At 35.0% G+C, this 20,371-nt stretch overlaps 1 protein-coding gene across 3 annotated transcripts in view; it reads left to right on the top strand.

Moving 5' to 3' along the window:
• The window catches only part of BRINP3 (BMP/retinoic acid inducible neural specific 3), a 524,991-nt gene that overhangs the window by 12,749 nt on the left and 491,871 nt on the right, over window positions 1–20,371 (top strand). For all 3 annotated transcript variants that reach the window (XM_004706659.2, XM_045298252.1, XM_045298251.1), the window contains exon 2: window positions 14,854–15,139. In XM_004706659.2, coding sequence (XP_004706716.1) covers window positions 14,904–15,139 — 236 coding nt within the window. In that variant the 5' untranslated portion in view covers window positions 14,854–14,903. The remainder of the gene's footprint in view (window positions 1–14,853; window positions 15,140–20,371) is intronic.

Raw genomic sequence — 20,371 nt, 5'->3', positions numbered from 1 at the left:
TCAAATTTTTCTGATTTTCATAATGTAACCTACTTGTCCAGTTGTGAAGATGTTGGTCATTTTTACATTGAGTTGTAATTCACGTTGAAAGCTGGAATCCTTGGTCTTCAGCTAGTGGTTCAAGTTCGTCCCACTGTCAGCAAGTGGCGTGGTGTCGTATGGCCGGTTGCTAAGAAGCCTTCCTCTACCTAGTCCTGATACCTCATCCCTCTTCATATTAGCCGATCTCTCTCATTATTTGCTCAGCATGGGACTAAATAATTATGGTGAAAAGATGCATCCCTGATGTGCGCCTTTCTTGATATAAACCATGCAATATACCCTTTGTTCTGTTGATAGAACTGCCTCTGGATCCATGTAGACTTTCTGCATGAACACAATTAGGTGCTTTGGAAGTCCCATTCTTCTCCAGGCTCTCCATAGTTTGTTATCATTCACACAGTTGAATGCCTTAGCACAGTCAATGAAATACAAGTAAATTCTCTGTTTTCCTCTGCTTTCAGTCATGATCCATCTTACATCATCAGTGGTATCTTTTGTTTCCTGTCTCCTGAATCTGATGTGAACCTCTGGCAGTTGTTAGTCAATGCACTCTACCCCTTGTTGGATGATATCTGCAACTTGGATTTCTTCCTTCCCTACCATTGGTTCTTGCTCCTATGTTCCCTTTTGAAATGTTGGAATGTTGACTAGTTATTTTTGGTACAGTGACCGTGTAGCTTTCCATCTTGTGATGCTTCCTGTATTGTTCACTATTTGCTCCTAAAATTTTTCAATATTGTAGCTTACAACTTTTTCTTGAATTTCTTCAGTTAAAGATATATTGAGCATGTTCTTCCTGTTTAGTTTTCTAACTCTAGATCTTTGCATATATCATTATAATATTTAACTTTGTCTTAAGCTTCTCTTCGAAATTTTCTGTTTAGCTCTTTGGCTTCAAAATTTCTTCCCATTGCCTTAGCTACTGTATTAAGAGCAAGTGTCAGAGTATCTTCTGACATCCACTTTGATCTTCTCTTTCTTTTTAATGACCCTTCCCCTTCCTCATGAGTGATGTCTTGATGTCCTCCCACAGCTCATCAGGTCTTCTGTCATTAGGGTTCAATGCAACCGCTCTGTTCTTCAGGTGTCCTCAAGATTCACATGGGATAGACTCAAGGTCATATTTTGGCTCTTGCGGACTTGTTTTAATTTCTTCAGCTACACCCTAAACTTACATATGAACAATTGTAACATTAGCTTTGTGAATTTGTAAAATTGTATTTTATTGCATTTTGGCATTAGACTACCTGTTTCCATTGTCTTCAGCTGCTACCTGAAGGGTACTTAGTAGAGGATGGAAAAGGGTTCTGGTGCTGGGATAGTTAGATTTTATGTCAACATATGGTACCTGTGCTGAGGTACTTTTGGAGTTCAATCTAACAATAAAGTCATAGTCTGATGATGCTTTTTTGAGTGTGTGACTGTTTTATAAGATAGATACAGGGGACTACCCTTCTTGCCCCTCTTCACCTTCCTGCTATGCCAAATTGTGTGTCTGGCCTTGGATTTGGCAGCCCATGTAGCCTGCTAACCTTGTGAGCTGTTGGCACTCTACCATTTTCCTGCCAACTTTGAACTCATATGACTTTGAATTTATCAACCTGCTTCATGCACCACCAGTTTCCGGTGTCTGAGAGTCTCTGGCTAGCATGCGACCCATGGACTTGAGTTGGACTGATCTGGGAGGCTTTCTTAACATGAATTTTTTTCCTGATATAATGTTCATTTTATACATGTGTAGTGTCAGTGGTTTTGTTTCTTTAGAAAACCCATTAAAACACAGGGACCTAATAGTAAAGCCTAGATTTCCTTGAAGGACTGTTGGTAGACTTATGCATGTCAAAGACAATTCTAGTGAGGGTTGAGACGCAAATGAAAACTATAGAGAAATTCTCTATCATGTCAGAGAAGATATATGATTCCAGCTACAGGATGTTGTTAGATGTGCACCTTAAATGTGCTTCTAATAGATTTTAAAGGAAAACCTACCAGATTTTAAAGGAGGTTTTAAAATAGAAATTATGAGCATGTGATTGGCAATGGAAGTAGGTTCATGTTTTGAAGTGGTGGCCAAGAATTTGTCTGAATTATGCCCGTTATTTGGTGGAGCAAAGAACTACCGAAGTGCTGAAATGGGATACCTGGGCTGATGAGATTTCTAAGCACAATCTTAGATGGAGCATGTGGTTTTTCCTGGTCGTTTATAGTAAAAGCAAAGAGGTAAGAGATGGGCTTCAAAAGGAACTGTGCAAAGAATACAAAAATCTAGACTCTACAGGTTAACAGATGCTTACTTTAGACAGTTGAAGATATTTTCCATTTTTTAAAATATTGAGCACATTTGCATAGTTTATTAATAATTTTCCTGAGCACTTCCTGAAACTTCCTTAAATGTAATATTTCAATTGAATGTGACTTTAGAAAATGTATTCCTTCTTATTATTCACAATATAAAAACTACTGTTTGAATTTTGCCCTTACAATATATTAGTAAGTCTTATGTGCAGCCATATAAATGCCTTTGTTGAACGAGTCAATGTTACATTTTTAGTTTTCAGCTAGTAAACTTATAAAATATAACATTTTTAAAACAGTGAAATTGTAGCAGAAGACATTGTTTATAAAGGATGAGGCAAAACTCTAGTTATCACTACATTTGCAGAGCTTTGCACACACTGTGCACTGAATTAAAAGCTGTGAATTAACTGGATTCTTCTAATTCTGTTAAAATTGTGATTTATGTGACAAAATATTCTAATGACAAGAATATTTTTATTCTCCTGGAAAACTAGAATGTTTTTTATTATCAGACTACACCAGACAAGGTAGAACCACATTATTAATTATAGTAGTGATCTTGTGTTCCGATGTCTGAAAACATTTATTTTCACTTTTCCCTACATTGGTTCTTACTCTTCGCTTAAACGTGTGCTCTGTTGTGCTATTTTGGTAGTAAACGTTGTTGATAATTGTTTTCTAGGCATTTCTTTTATTTTACTTTAAACTTAGATTTGCCTACATAACTATTCTATTCTAAACTTGCTACATTTGAACTTTCTTCTTTGGACTCTGACCACTTTCTTTATATATTAAATTAGATAAAATCTGGATCCTGCCATGATATTTTGTTATATGATTGCTGAATTGATTAGGCTTGGACCAACTTGTCAGAGCCTGTATTCTCAGTGGTTTGGAAGTTAAGGTTTGGTAATCCTCCATCATGTACCTCAGTCCCTTGCAGTTATGTGAGTCAGGAAAGTCTCTAGCCTAACCATTGACTGACAGGCTTGGAGCATGCCTACACTTGGACTTGACTGCTTCTACAATTGTCTGAGCCACTTTTTGGAGAAAAAACATTCTTTCTATAGACAAGACTTCTTACACTTTTTCTACTCAGAATTATCTTCACCCATGAAATTTACATCACAAGTAAGCACTGCCAGAGGCACCTTGGATCCATTACTCACTTGACTTTGAATTCATTTTTGATCATAGCATGTTCAAAAACTTTTACCATTGCCAAATAGTTCAAGACCCCTACTTTCAGTTCACGACCCCATATACTGACCCAAGAAGCATTGCACTGGTGAACCCAGCCTGACATAATCACTAAATTTGAAGCATCATGGTTATGTATTTATCAGATAAATTAGGTGACACTTATACTGTGGACTTAAAAAAAATTTATTGGGGGCTTATACAACTCTTATCACAATCCATACATACATCAGTTGTATAAAGCACATTTGTACATTCATTACATTCATCATTCTCAAAACATTTGCTCTCCACATAAGCCGCTAACATCAACTCCTTATTTTTCCCCCTTCCTCTCCGCTTCCCCCTCTCTCACGAACCATTGGTAATTTATAACTTATTATGTTGTCAAACTGTCCGACGTCTCCCTTCACCCACTTTTCTGTTGTCCATCCCCCAGGGAGGAGGTTATATGTAGATACGTACTTATAATCAGTTCCCCCTTTCTACCCCACCCTCCCGGTATCGTCATTCTCACCACTGGTCCTGAAGGGATCATCTGTTCTGGATTCCCTGTGTTTCCAGTTCCTATCTGTACCAGTGTACATCCTCTGGTCTAGCCAGATTTGTAAGGTAGAATTGGGATCATGATAGTGGTGGTGGTGGTGGTGGGGGAAGAAGCATTTAGGAACTAGAGGAAAGTTGTATGTTTCAGCGTTGCTGCACTGCACCCTGACTGCCTCCTCTGCTCCCTGCGACCCTTCTGTAAGGGGATTTCCAGTTGCCTACAGATGGGATTTGGGTCCCCACTCCACATTCCCCCTCATTCACAATGATATGATTTTTTTGTTCTTTGATGCCTGATACCTGATCCCTTCGGCACCTCGTAATCACACAGGCTATTGTGCTTCTTCCATGTGTGCTTTGTTGCTTCTCAGCTAGATGGCCGCCTGTTTACCTTCAAGCCTTTAAGACCCTAGATGCTGTATCTTTTGATAATCGGGCACCATCAGCTTTCTTCACCACATTTGCTTATGCACCCATTTGTCTTCTGTGATCATGTCGGGAAGGTGAGCATCATGGAATGCCAGTTTAATAGAGCAAAGTATTCTTGCATTGAGGGAGTACTTGAGTGGAGGTCCAATGTCCATCTGCTACCTTAATACTAAACCTATAAATATATGCACATAAATCTTATTTCCCCATCCTCGTATATAAATATATTTACATATGTACATAGAGGAAAGAGCTCGGAGGCAAAGTACATTTATAGAGGTCTAAATATACTGCAGACTTTTAAGAATAATTTCCCCTAAATGCTAGACAAATTTAAGAAATGGAACTTACCTTCTCATCTTCATCCTTTCTAATCAGTCCTACCATTAGATAGCAACATTTGACTTCCTCTTTATTGGAAGGACAAGATTGTATTGGCAGGATCAAGCGGGAGATTAGTTCCCCTCTCAGTATATACTCCCGCAGAGGAATACTAATCCTCATTAAGATGGAAAACACTTAAAGCTGTAATTCAGAGGCACTGTATTGCCTAATCAGCTAAAATAAATAATGGGAAGAGCTTTCTGGAGTATAGGTTTACCTAACTAACCGAATGTACTTCTAAGGCTAACCTTAACTTATACAATGTGATTTAGAACTTTGGATATAAAAAAAGCACAATAATGGTTTATTAACAAATTAAATATAATGACACTTTCCTTCTAAAGTAAGCAGATATAATGAAACCACCATAGAGTTAGACAAAAGAGGGCTGAGGAAGGAATTAAATTCAATGCACATTTTAAAAAATTACTATATGCAAGTTAGTGTGTGAAATACAGGGAGCAGAGGAATTATTTTATTTAAAAAATAGCTGCATGCAAGACACTTATAATCTCATCATATGAACAAGAATTTAGAGTGGATAATAGTAATTTACTGTGAAATTTTAGAAGATTCATGAATGGAAACCTATGCAGTCTATAAATTTTTTAAATTATTATAATGTACCATGTTCAAAAGGAACTAGAGTAACCATTAACTCATCAGGACATTTGTCTTTAAAATAAAAAAAAATAATTGCTATTTCAAACAAGAGTGTATTCCATTTGATTATGTAGTCCTTGATTATATAATTCCAGCTTTCTCTGATGCCTCTCGTTTAATAGTAATTTTCACCTTAGAGATTATAATGATTTTTCAGTTTTTAAAAATATTTCATTTAACTTTTTTTTTTCATTTAACTTTTAATTTAGAGTAGTTGAAAGAATTTTTAAACCGACCAATAAAACAAAACAAAGCCTATTATTATTAGATAATTCCAACTCATAGTAACACCCTACATAGGGTTTCAATGATGTGACTCTCGGTGGGGCTGATAACCTCATCTTTCTCCCCTGGGGAAACTGGTGGATTTGAACTATCAACTTTGTAGTAAGCAACCCAGTGCCTAACCATTAGCCATCAGATAAAACAATTTTTTTTTTAAAATCCCAAGATACATCTGTTTATCATTTATAACCAAATAATTAACAGTCAAACTTAGTTTCTCCCCTTATAAACTTGCTATTACTGTTTATGTCAACATAAACAGACAAAGCTAAAACACTTAGTTTGTACTGATTGGGTATAGAGTGGCAAGACCCTACATTTGATATAAATATATATAAGTGAGTGGCAAAATCCTGCATGTTATATGTAGAAAATGATGCACATTATTTAAAATATGTATGCTTTTATATTGGATGAGTGTGATGGCAGTTTTATATAATTACTAACTTCTGTTCTCATAGGCTCTTGTACATTTTATTATCCTTAAGTAGACAATGTCTGGATCTAAAGGAAGGAATATCTGGGTAGTGCACTCGAAACACTTCGCTACTCACTGAAAGGCTGAAGGTTCAAGTCTACAAAGAGGTGTCTAAGAAGCTGTTCTGGTGTCTACTTCCACAAATGCAGTCATTGAAAAATGGAGCACCGGGCAGCGTTCTGTGTGACGCATTGGATAACTATGAGATAGGATCGACTGGAAAGTCACAGACATTGGTACTGGTAGATTAAAGGAAGAACAATTTCAGGTTATTTGAAGTTTACAATTATAGACATTTATCAATATTTACCTAAAGAAGTAATAATATTTAGCTAATGATATGAATTATTGAATAAGATAATTATCACTCTTATCAACTTGATTAAATCTCAATAAATAAATAATTAAAAATAAATGTCAATATATACATGGAGATAGAAAATTATTCATTGCTTTATATAATACAGTACACACTGTATTGCATATTTGATATATATGATTTGAGTTGAATTTTCTCACCACATTTAATTCCTGAGTTTCTCTGATGTTTTAGAGAAACAGTTCCTCCAATATTATCTTCATTGGATACAAGGATCTTACTTATAAACTGGAATTATAAAACACTTTCTGTGCCACAGTTCTGAGTTTTCAAACTTTGTTCATTAAAATAATACTTCTTAGAAATGGCTCTCAAATTCATTGTCAAATTAGGTATATTTGAAAATATAATAAAATGTCCTCAATTTAAAATTTATGGCTACATATTATAAGATATTTCCTTTCATAGAAATGTCATTATGTCTCCAATTGTGAGGCATTGGTTCTGATATAATTGTCTTGTTTTTGTACTATTATAAATCAATTTATAATAGAGATTGAGTAATCAAAGTCCTCAGGATTAATTCTGCAATTTTTCTAAATATCGACTACTCACTGTCATGGAGTGGATTCAGAATCAGAGTCATAGCCTCCCTATAGGACAGGCTAGAACTGCCCCTCTGGATTTTCAAGACTGTAATGCTTTGCAGAATGGAAGGCCTGCTCTTTTTCTTGAGAAGCAGATGGTGGCTTTGAACTGCTGATTTGTGATTAGCAGCCCAATGCTTAACCCATTGTGCCACCGGCACTTCTACTTAGTACTATTATAAAATTAGTTCAGGTGTATAAGACAGGTAAATTAAATTAGTCTGACCATGAATATACAGTCTAAACAAGCAAAATAATTGTAATCTGTGAATATTTACTTTTCTAATTTTTAAGCCCAAGTTTCAAAAATTATTAAATTAAGTGACATTTAGCTGATTTAAATGATCATTCATTTCAAATAAACAATTATGCAAAACACTATTCATAAGACATAATATGTAGCAACTCAGGTACTTGTTCACAATAGCTTGAGATAAACATATCATTTCAATTTTTGTTATACTTTCTATGTCTATGTATTTTCCATTCTATTTCAAAGTAAACGGAATAAATAAAATGTGACAACAAAAATCCTAGCAAATGGCAGTGGATCAGTAAGTTTGGATCAGTTCTAATTAAGTGGTAGTATAGTGCCACAAGAAGAGTATGCTTTTGATTTGCCTTCAAGTCATTGAGTGTTTGTGTTTCACTTTCTGTGTCTTCTCTTTGAGTAATATCTGTCATACTCTTGCTGAACCCTGGTAGTGTAGTGGGTTACAAGTTGGATTGCTGTCAGGTCAGCAGTTTGAATCCACCAGCTGCTCCACGGGAGAAAGATGAGGCTTTATGCTCCCACATAGACTTTCAGAAAAGAAAACACAAATGGGCAATTCTATTCTGTCTTATTGGGTTGCAATGAGTCAGAATCAATGCAATATCAGTGAGTTTGGCATTTGTTTGCTGAGAATTAAAAAAAGGTGAAGTTAGTAAAGTACATGAGATATAAGAGCATCCTAAAGGGTCATTCTCCTTTGAAGAAAATTAAAATAGCAAAACACTTTTTTCCTCTACGGGATTGTGGGATGTGGAGCACAGCCTTCAGTCAGAAGGCTTTCTAATATATGATCTTCCAAAGAGGAGGGGAGAGCTCTTTCAGTTTCTATGTTATTACTGTTTAAATTCAAGAGTAATTGCAACATATTAAACCATACAGTATGTTCCTCAGTAAAAATAAGATTTATGTTTGATTTTACATATGAAGTCTTATTAATGGGTCTAGCTTTAGAATATATAAGAAATGAAACATATAGTAAAAAATATCTTAATTTCCTACCATGATATGTATGTTTATAACAATTTGTTATTATTAGTTTAAAGCTACCATTAATGATGCAATTACATCCTCATGGGGTATACGTTAGTATGTTACAAATACTTTGCCTATATACAACTTGGATATATCATTTATGTATACAATTTGTACATGAAAGCCACTACCTCAGAACTTCGTTTTTTCAATTTAGGAATCAAAATTGTATCATCTTCTAAGGCAAAACTCAATGCAAACTTCTTTGAAATTTGTTCTTTTATCTTCAATTTGCCCAGAAGGAGTTTTTTCATCTTTCCCTACAGATCATATTAATTAAACCTCACTTTAATACTTACTTAATCACTGCATATTAATTGCTCAGTCAATACTTATCAAGTAGTTTTGAAGAGTCTGGTAACTGCTTTCAGTTGTCATTAATATGGCAACAATTATTGTCCTCTCAAAATTCAGTCTAATTGGGAGGATAGTCTCAGGCAAATAGACTCACTATATGAATACTATCATAGGGGAAATTTCAGCAGAACAAAGGGATTTTTGTGGTTTAAAAGCAGGAAAGTTATGTTCTGGCGGTATCCTTCCGCCGTATTTTATTCATTTTACCTGTTTGAAGAGCAAATATTCTGAGAACCTGGACTATGTGAAGAAAAACCTTGACCTCAGGGTTGGAGGAAGCCACATTTAACCACCTATGAAATGTAGACGGTACAACCTGGCCTGCTTTGACTTTTACCAGTAGGTGCTTCAAGTCCTCTCTCCTTTCAGCAAGCAAGATTGCATCATCTACATTTCCTGGGTGGTTAGAATAGGCTTCCTCCAATCCTGATGGGAACTCAGGGAACACAGTCTTCAGTATAGTTTATGTCTGAACACAAAGAAAACAAAAATCCTCACAGCTGAACCACTAAAGAACAGCATGATAAAAGCTTGGTCGTCCAGGTTTACACATTACTTGGATGCACAATCAATGATTATAGAAGCAGCAGTCAGGAAGTCAACTGTTAGGCTGAATTATGCAAATCTGTTACAAAAAGATCTCTTTAAAGAGTTAAAAATCAAAGGTGTCATTTTGAACACTCAGGCATACCTGACCCCAAACATGTCATCTTTAAATACCTCATATGCACCAGAATTACAGAATGAGTAAAGAAGACTGAAGAGTAGATGCATTTGAATTAGAGTTTTGGTAAAGAATATTAAATATACTATGTACTACCAGAAGGATAAATAAATCTGAGTTGGAAGAAGTGCAACCAAAGTGATTCTTAAAAGGGAGCATGGTGTACATGGGACATTGTATTAAGATTAAGAGGAACCAATTCCTAAGAAGGACATCATCTTTTGAAAGGCAGAGGGACACTGAAAAAAGGAGGACACTCAATGAGACAGACACCATGATAACAACAATGGTTTCAAACACAGAACCCACTGCGAAGATAGTGCAGGACCAAGAAGTGACGTGTTCAGAGACTCACTCTAAGTAGGAAACTCAATGTCACTTATCAGGAGCAAGGATAATAAGAGTGAAAGATCATGACCACCAAGCAAACCTTCAAAGGTCAAAGAAGGATTGTGTCTAGAGGAGGTATCTAGAATAAGTTTGACAGTTGGGTCAGGACTGAGCATATGTAGACTAAAAGTGGAAATTATTCAGACAGAAAAGATCCTGAGGTAAAAGAAAAAGTGAGCTGAATTTGAGAATCAAAATTATGGATGTTTAGATGGTGGCGTACACACACAAAGAAAATGTAGACACAGAGTTAAGAAAGAATAGGGTCATGTCATGAGTCATTTTTAAAAGTTAAGAAAGTATCCTAAGGACAAAGGAAAACACTGCATAAATGAGGGTAAAGGAATAATATATTTAGATTTAACTTTCTAGTAAAATAACCCTAGAGAGAAAAACAGATTGAAAAGAGACATATATTAGGAATAGCAATTATAAAACTTTGTATTAATCTAGATTAGAGGTGATAAAGACAGTAATGTTGATATTGAACGAGAGTGGGGATGAAAAAATGGTGATAAGTTCCATTCTCAGAAAGAAGAAAACATGTAAAGTGGTCATTGATTGGCTATTTGCAATAAGTGGGATGTAGAATGTAGATGATGGTAGGATTTAGCCAAAAAGAATGATGTGGATGGAATTGTTTACTGAGATAAAGAAAGCAGAGAGGAAAAAAAGAGAATAGTTACTTTAGTTAATGTGGAGAATTTTGAGGTGTTTTGTTTTTGACCGTGGCCATAGTTACAAAGAAGAATGACCTGCCACGTGTTTCCTCATTTGATTGTAAGCTCCTCATGAGGGTAGAAATCACATTATTTTTGTAATTATTTCAAACATCTCAGATCATATCACGGTACTTGGTACATTGTAGGTAATCAAATATATACATATATATCCATTCTTTTTTAAAATTTTACATTTAAGTAACTCTACCAAATAAGAATATAAGAAATAGAAACTGTGAGGAAAATCTCTTAAAATTTGTAGTTAAAATGTTTTCAATCATATCCCATTTATCTATCTATCCACTCACTGATAAATTTAATAAATGTTTATTTCTGAGTCAACACTAATTTCAATATGCAATATGAAATATATATTATATATTTGTTTCATAATACTAAAACGATTATATTTACTGCCATCGAGTCAATAGTGATTCATACTGGCTCATAGTGACCCATTCTGGGTTACTGAGACGGTAACTGTTTATGGGAGTAGAAAGTCCAGTTTATCTCCTGTGGAATTGCTGGTGGCTTTGAACTGTCAACCATGGGGATCTCAGCCCAACACAAAAGTACTCCATTATAAGATTTCCATAATGTAAAATGTATGATTATAGGACAGGTACAAAGTTATACCTTGTGATAAATGCTTAGAATGTAAATATTATAAATATTTATAACTTAATAGAATAATAGATACTATTTTAAGTTATTTAGAAGGGTTGTAGTTTTTTAAAGAAATATCATACATTTAGGAAATGGGCTTGTTTTAAAGTATCCTACTTTTTCTGACGCTTCCTTTCCTACTTTTTTTCTAAGGAAATCAAGAAAGACCATTGGTTCTATATCCATATGTTTTTATACCAGGTGGAAAATAATACTTCTTACTCTGAGTATGGCCATCGGGAGCTGGAGCCAAACCAAGCTCTACTCCCACTTCCATTGATTCAATTCCAACTAGTAGTGACCATACAGGACAAAGTATAACTGCCCCTGTAAATTTCTGAGACTATGCCTCATCTTTTTCTCAAGGATTTGCTGGTGGTTTTGAACTATTGACCTTGTGGTTCAAACAGTCCAACATGTAACCCGGTAGGCCACCAGAACTCCTCAGAGTTAGAACAGAACTCACCAATTAGCAGACACAGTCTTCCCAGCTCTTAAGTCCCTCTACCACCACAGACTCCAGCAATCCCCTTGGGAGTCTCCACAGCCCCCTCGCTGCAGGTTTCTCTGCTATTCTTTCAAATGCCAAGCATAAGCTTCGTGGCTTCCAGGACTTTCTTATTTCTAATCTTTGGCTCCAAATTCATGGATATCCTCTGCCCCTTTAGTATACTAGCCTCAAAATTTGTAGGTTTCTCGATCCCCCTCCCTTTTTTTCTGAATTAATGGCACCCAATCATTAATTTGCTAGAATGACCCACAGAACTCAAGAAAGTACCACACGTACAATTCTAATGTGCTTACAACAAAAAAGACACAAATGAAGAGGTCTGAGAGAATTTTCAACACAAAACTTCCACATCTCCCAAAAGGATGCATTATGCTAACATACAGTGATGTCTCTTACCAACCAGAACGCCCCTAGGTCTTCCATAGTGAGAGCCTTTTTTGGGGTCCGTATTATATTACATAAGCAAAGTGAGCATGGTGCAGGACCAGGCAGCATTTCATTTTCTGTTGTCATAGGTTTGCGATAGGACTGACTCTGGTGTCAGGTTACAACGGCAATATTACATGAGCATGATTGATTGAACCACTTCCTTGAGATCAATTGATATCAAAAGGTGTGTCTCTGGCTACAATAGTCACCACTTAAAACCACTTCTTTCACATAAACTCACAAGCTGGTGCTAGCGGCCTCATCAGGGACATCTAGAAATTTCTAAGCCTTTAGAGGTTCTCTCTCAAGAACAAGGGACAAAAACTAAATTACTAAACTTGAAACCATGGAGTACTTTGTAGAAGACTTCTCTTTTTAAGGTTACAAATCCCAAATACTAGTCATTAATATTAAGGACTTATTTCATAGAACATTATTATAGTTGCTCAAGATGAGAAATTTGGAAAATGGGTTCATGACTTTAGACAAGTAAACTTTCCTTAGAACTTAGATACATTAGATAGATAGACTGATGATAGATTGATAGATGATAGATAGATAGATAGATAGATAGATGATAGATAGATAGATAGATAGATAGATAGATAGATAGATAGATAGATAGATAGAACTGCCTCAGTGGGGTTTCTGAGACTATAAAACTTTACTGGAGTAGAAAATCTCATTTTTTTATAGCAGATTGTTGGCTGGTGGTTTTGAATTGCTACCCCACTACCCCACCAGGGCTCCTTTTATATGCAAAACAATAAGGTATTTCATCCTTCCTAATTAATAACTGAAAAATAATTCTTTGAAAATATAATATTTTCTCCAAATTAATTCAACCATTTCTTTAACTTTGAAAATATAAAACTTACAGAAAAGTCAAAATGGTAAGATTTAAATGATCATACATTTATATTTGACAGTTGTTTATATTTTGTCCCATATTCTTCTCCTTCTCTACGTCCTCATATTCTACTTCCTCTCTATATCCTCTCACTTCATATATGTAATATGTTCATATATAACACATATATTATGTCTATAGGGTTACTCTGGGTCAAAAACAACTTGGTGGAAGTGAGTTTTTGAGATTTTATATATGGTATGAATTCTCATTATTGGGTGGTAGGTAAGCCTGGACGTCTGACTCTATTATTATAGTTCATTCATATAGTATCATTGTTGTTAAATGCTTTTTGGTTGAAAAAATTATTGCTGTATATTATGTGTAAATAGTTTAGGATTAAATGATGAATTATAGGATTGTAAATAGGAAGCAAATTAAAAATGCCAGGTTACTTACCCAAACACCCAAGAAAATGGTAACTACTGTTTAAGTAAAATATTTTAATACTATATGTTTTCTTCTTTGTGAGAAATTATCTGAGCATAAGCTCCTACTAGTTACAATCTATACACACTACAACTGTATAAACTATGAATAATATCATTTGGAAAACAATGATGAAGATAAAAAATAAAATACAATTCAAGTATGTGTAGAATATTTTACATAGACATTGCAAAAAATGCTTTGTATAAGTTACTTATAGCAAGCCACCTAGGAATGAACTTCTTGTTTCCTTAATTCTTGATTCTTGTAAAAATGATGTGTTGCATTTCCCATTTATGAATAATTTGTATTGTCTTCATTTACATGTATATATTAAATTTATAGCTATTACTATATAACCAATAAATATGATAAAGGTGTATATTTAAATATTTTAAAGGTTCTAGAAATAATATTGATTATGATACTTGGTAAATAATCAGGGAAACTTTAGCTTGTTTCTAATGGGATAATGGAAAAATATATGTAAATGCAAATGGACAAAAGCATTTATTTATCTATCTAGAAATAAGCTAAGGTAATGAAAGACAGGTATTTACTTATATTTGTATGTTTATTTATTGTTAGACCCACTATTATGACTATTTTATATATATTGTGGATATAATGACCCAAATATATCTAATTCATTTCAAATATTTTTAAATAACCATAAACTAAGCCATTAAGTATACTTTTATAATACAATTTATAACATGATATATGAAACACTTACATATACTCAAAAAGTATTTTAAAAATATCTACTTTTATAAAACATTTAGTAGTATAAAGAATGAGTAGAATGTTATAAATCTTGTTCCATAGACTTTTAATGATTTACTGTATGACAAGTTAGAAAATTTTGCTATGCTTAGTTGACTTCTTTTTCAATAATTAAAAATAAAGATGCACAAAATAAAAGACAAGCAACTTTGAAAAAAGTTATTTTGACTTATTGAATATTTGCTATCACTTAATTTGAAATGAGAGCATCAATCAATGATTTAAACCTATATAAATGGGTACATATATATGCATATTTAGCCACCTCAGCACCTTTGATGCTAAGAGGGAATCTTCTGGGGGCTAACTAATTGCCTCTGTATTTTGTCTAGGTGGTGAGGGAAAGCTAAGAGAATGAAGGCGCTAAATCCCCAGTGGAAGCATGATATGGCGGAGCAGAGCTGGTGCTGAATTGTTCTCTCTGATGGCTCTATGGGAGTGGATAGCACTGAGTCTTCATTGCTGGGTTTTAGCAGTTGCTGCTGTTTCGGATCAGCATGCCACAAGTCCCTTCGACTGGCTCCTCTCTGATAAGGGACCCTTCCATCGCTCACAGGAATACACAGATTTTGTGGACAGAAGCCGGCAGGGATTTAGCACAAGATACAAGATATACAGGTATGAAGCAAAGGGAAAGCAATTACGGAGATATCGTCCTTGAAGGTTGTGTACAAATGAGAAGTTCCTTAAGGAAAAGTTTCAGATGGGAAAGTATTGTTGTCAGAATGGTTATTATTTATCATGTACCACAGTAATATTCACTTGTTAAAACATTTCTTGTTGATTTAGCATAATATACAAAAAGCATATAATGGTTATCATTTTTGTCTAACTCCCCCCAAGTCTTAATTATTTCACTTCCTTAAAATCAATGCCAATTGCTCTTGAAGAAGTCTTGTTTTTCATTGTAACCAAAAAGCTTCAATGACACGAGCTTCTCATTATAAATAGCACAATTTTATATGAATTCGCCTTACTTGCTTTTTTCTTTTAACTCATACAATGATACATTATTGTTAAATGGAACTGATTTCCTTTACTAGCCACTGAGAAGTTGAATCACTACATACTTGTTAGAATCTGAACGGTAAATGCATGGAAAACCTTGGGAAATAGCAGTGGACTATCAAGAGAAAGCAGATGTATAGGACCTAGTAGCAGAATCAAGGAGGAGATGATTAAGATGTATGACCTTTGACTTTTGTTTCTCTTCTATACTTGAAACTGAATAAGTTATACCAAAAAACTGTGTAATAAATTCAATAGACTGTCTACTTCCCCAAAGCCCAAAGAATCCATCTCATCGAGGATTCTACAATGGTTACCTGAACGCATTGGGTTGAATTGATCAGTGCATAAAGATTGCTTTAACTAGTTGTCAGCTCAGCTTCTTCCTTCGTGAGAGAGTCATTGAGGCTTACAATTCCTAGTGATTGGCTTAAGATTAATGTAGAGAAAAACTTTGTTTTATATTTTTCATGTGTCCGTTTTTAGTATATAAGATAATGTAAACATTTTATTTTATGTTGTATGTGCACCAGAGGGCGCTGTGCTTCAGGTCTCTATGTTGTCTTTTAGACAGTATCCTGTGAAATTTACAAATCTGATCAGTATTGCATATTTACAAATGAAATTGAACAAGTTCCATGGCACATCAGACAATCATTGTTGCATTTTTAATAAGACACCTCGTAGTTCACACAGCGAGGAGAGTTACAAACCTAAGAGGAGATTAACTTGAGTTTTTAAAAAAGAAATAGCAAATGTCTTGTCTCTGAAACGCTGTAAAAAAGTCATAGTCTTTTGGTTCTGGGTTCGTTCATTTTTCTCTGTGTTGGTTGGTTTATACAGCAGTTAGTCACAAATGACGTGCAGCTACTTTAGGGTTGTGAAAATGTCTCATAGTCTGACATTCTGCCAGAGGTTTTTAACAGTCTGTCAAACAAATTGATGTCAGAACATCTCTCCATGATCTATTGGCATCTCTATCAGGAGGTTTGAGTTGTTGTCTTATGTGTGATTATTGGGGTTTGACTTATCGGTCAATCTGATGTAAGTTGTAAACAGGACTTGACATGTTATTAGAGGGCCAGACTGAATGAAAGAGGCATTATTTTGATTGCAGTACTGAAAGGTAATGAAAGAAAAAAAATGCTTTGAGCTTTTTTTGTGTGTCTTATATATCCTGTTCAATCTCCTAAGGTCTATAGACTTTCATGTGCCCTGTGCTCCGTGTCCTTTCTACGTCTTAACCTTGGTCTCAATAAGCTAGTATGATAGTAAGTGTGTGAAGCATGGACTAGGTTTATGGTGCTTGTTTTCTTGGACAGAATATAACTTCTCATGAAACCTTTTAACAATAATAATAATAACAACCTAATAATGATATGATAATTTCCATTTCTTATAATATGAACAAATGGTATAATCTATGTTTCCAGATTCTTAGTAAAGTAAGTTATATTATCTGTCTAGATAAGGTTTCCATAAGTTTCAAGGAATTTGTTATAACAATTTCTACCATACCTATTTATCCTCTCTGTGAGCTCCATTTGCCTATCATTTTCTACCTCTCATTCTGTGCAATATACTCACTCCTATTTTCTGCACAAATTAATCATCATTTTGAAATAATGGAAAATCTAAATTCCAGGAATTATAATAGCTGGTTGACTTTTAAAATTTGGTTTGTTTATCATTTAAATACTAATTTAAAAGTGAAATTTATTTGCCTTAACATTCACTATTTTTATTAATTAAGACACTTAGAGGAAAATTAATATCTTCCTAATGTAAGCACTTGCTCTATATTTGAAATTAATATTTGATATGCAAAATGACAAGTCAAATGACACCACTGTTTAACCATAACTACCTATGAGCTATTTCATGTACTGCATTGACATAGTTTTCTGAATGCATTAGTTAAGAATGTAAAACCTATTAACCCTACTAAAATAATTAGGTCAATATCTTTCAGGTGTTATTCTTTATTTTCTTTGCCAACAGCATATTTTTCATTTCACTATAAATAAAGAATAGCAAGATTTTGACAAATGAACATCGCTAGAGACATAGACAGGGTTTTTAAAAACATGATCTTTTCAAAAGGTCCATTGTAGTGAAATAATAAGGCATATATTTGAGTTTCAAAAATGTGTATATAAAATATTTCAGATTTTGCTTCTGAATATACATTAAGATGAGAAGTCAATTATTTTCTGGATTAATCACTTAATTACATAATTTAGAATGAGTATACTAGCATTAACTATTCCTAGTAATATACTAAAAGTTGGAGCTTAAGCCACATTTTTCTTTTATCTACCCAAAGAACATAGAAATCAAGAATTTTAAAGTGTTTTCTATTTTTAAAAAATGTGCTATCCCTTGAGAAATTCCGTCTGCTGTGAAGCATAAGATAGGAGTGCACCTTGGCTTTAATAAATGTGAGTCCTGCGCTTGCAATTATTATACTCTAAATGCGCCCTCCAGCTGTATGACCACTGGGAAATAGATGGTTTCCTCTCCTATGGATATATGTTTCCTTTTAATAAGTTAGAGCAACTCTGGAAAAGGCACTCACTCTTAGTAACTCAAACATAGACGCTGTTGTCTTTTATAACAGGGCGGCCTGACAGCTGGGTAGAGAGTCTAACCGGTGCCCATGAACCACGCACCATCCTCTGTGTGTGTGTGTATACCTTGCAGGCCACTCTGGCAGAGGGTCTTCATATCAGCTGGAGGGGAGGATGACTGCTTATTGACTGCCATGCAAAGGTATTATGAGGTGACCCAGACTGGCAGGCATTCCTATCAGGGTGATGAGGGATACTGATGGGAAAGTCAAGTCAGGGGTGGGGAACGGAAGCGTACATATCTGGGAGATGACAATTGCATGTCTGTTGGTAGAAAAAGGGGTTGGACTCATTTCCTAGTCTGTTTGTTTGTTTTGGTGGGGGGTGGTTGATTAACAATACCTTTAAGAACCCTAAGAGGGGAGAATGCCTGCTAATATGCTCTTAATAAGGTACATTGTCCCGAGTTTTTGTACAGCCCCTGGTGACCAAGGCCAGGTACCTGGGACATTGGGACACTGGGACATTGAACCTTGGATCGTCAAGGTGCACAGCATGCTCCAGAGGTCATACCAGAATGACGCTATGTGGAAACACTACTAGGTAAACTCTACCTCGAACATACCTGTAACCTGAGGACTTAAGCCTGAAACTACATGGTCTGTGAAGAAATAGAAGACAGCTATTCCAAGAGTATTGACCTGTGGTTAGGGAGATTAACATTTACTTCCTACTTCAATGTCCTACCTGCTGTATTAAGAAATATATTATTCTGGCAGACTTCTGACTGACATTGTCAGTGAATGTAATTGTAAGTTTTGCCTGCCTACCAACTCCCAATGTTTGTGCAAATAACGCTCTATCCTGTAAGGATTTATTATGTTCACGTGGATATCCAGATATTGTGATATTAGACTACACCTCTTCAATTGTGTTTTAATCATTGACACTATAAACAGAAGGTCCTTATGCTCCAGGGAGATGATCAATTAGAGGGCCTACCATAAATTAAAAAGGATATCTCTAAGGTAAACCAGAGGAATGTAAAAAAAACCAAACCTAGACTCAGGACTTTGGGGTCACACTTAATCTTAGTTCCAAATTAAGAATGATTAGTTCTTATGACATGGCCCTGCTCAATCCTTGCCCTCATGAAGGAAAGACAGAAGATATAACAAAGTGTGATGAAGAAATTAGATGATTCAATGATGCTCAGTTAGAAGATAGAATTGCGCCTGGGATCTTAAAAGACTTGTTTCCAAACAAGCAAACATGTAAATGAGACATCAACTAAGCCCCCATGGAAGACGCACACCCATATCCGTGATCCAAGGATGGTAAATGATATCATCTAAATATTGACAGCCTCCGAGATCTATGGGCAGTTCTCCTGTGCTCTCCAGAGTCACGGTGAGTTGGCACTGACTCGATAACCAGCTTTACACATGTAAATGTACATGTAGATAGCGCTTCAAGAATCATGTGGAAACCATCTATGAAGTGTTCATTTTCCCACAAACTTGTTGGAGCCTCTTTGTGTATACCGTCCTTGGCTTATGATGTGTGAGATGTGTTCTCAACTATCTTTAAGTAAATTTGTAGATATGTAAAAACAGATGCACGCTGTGTTTTATTTGGCCTTTCTTGAATAAACTCTCCCGTGATTTAAAAGCTGTACGTGCATCAAGTGAAGGGGATCGTGCTGAATTTGTTGTGAGTGGGGCTTAGTTCAACCATTTCAAGGTGAGGACAACTGTCCTTAAATTGGATGCTCTTACCTCAGTGAATTAATGTATATGAAACCCAAATATAAAGCTAAATAAAAATTCAAAAAAGCCTTTCAATATCAGAAAGGGGACTCAAATTGCTTTGATATTATTTCTTTTTAAAAGTATGAGGGGCCTCCAAAATGTTTGTGGAAAATTACAGTATATTTTTATTCCATTTTTCCTTGAGCTTGTTGTTTCTCCCTTGTGCATAAATGCCTAACAAAAGCCTCTAAGTAAATGCATCTAAATGTTTCACTTAACACTGATTAGCAATGTCATAATGTTCCTGGTTGTCAGCAGGGAACATATACAATTCTTGAAATCAGATGAAATAATAATGATCATCTAAAACACTAGTGTGAGCCATGGATTTATTTGGTAAGCCACTTCTAAGCAGACAACAATGGAACTGCGAGGGTTTACCAGAATCATTTAAACAAGAGTTATAAACAACATTTTAAAAATATGAAGTGTAGTGTCTCTGAGTTTTGTTGTTCTTGGGA

The sequence above is a fragment of the Echinops telfairi genome, unplaced genomic scaffold (genome assembly GCF_000313985.2).
Source record: "Echinops telfairi isolate 266 unplaced genomic scaffold, ASM31398v2 ScPeMD7_7424;HRSCAF=8462, whole genome shotgun sequence".
NCBI classification, from domain to species: Eukaryota; Metazoa; Chordata; class Mammalia; order Afrosoricida; family Tenrecidae; genus Echinops; species Echinops telfairi.
Note: the sequence above shows the minus strand (reverse complement) of the source record. Positions and strands in the feature narration are given on the sequence as shown.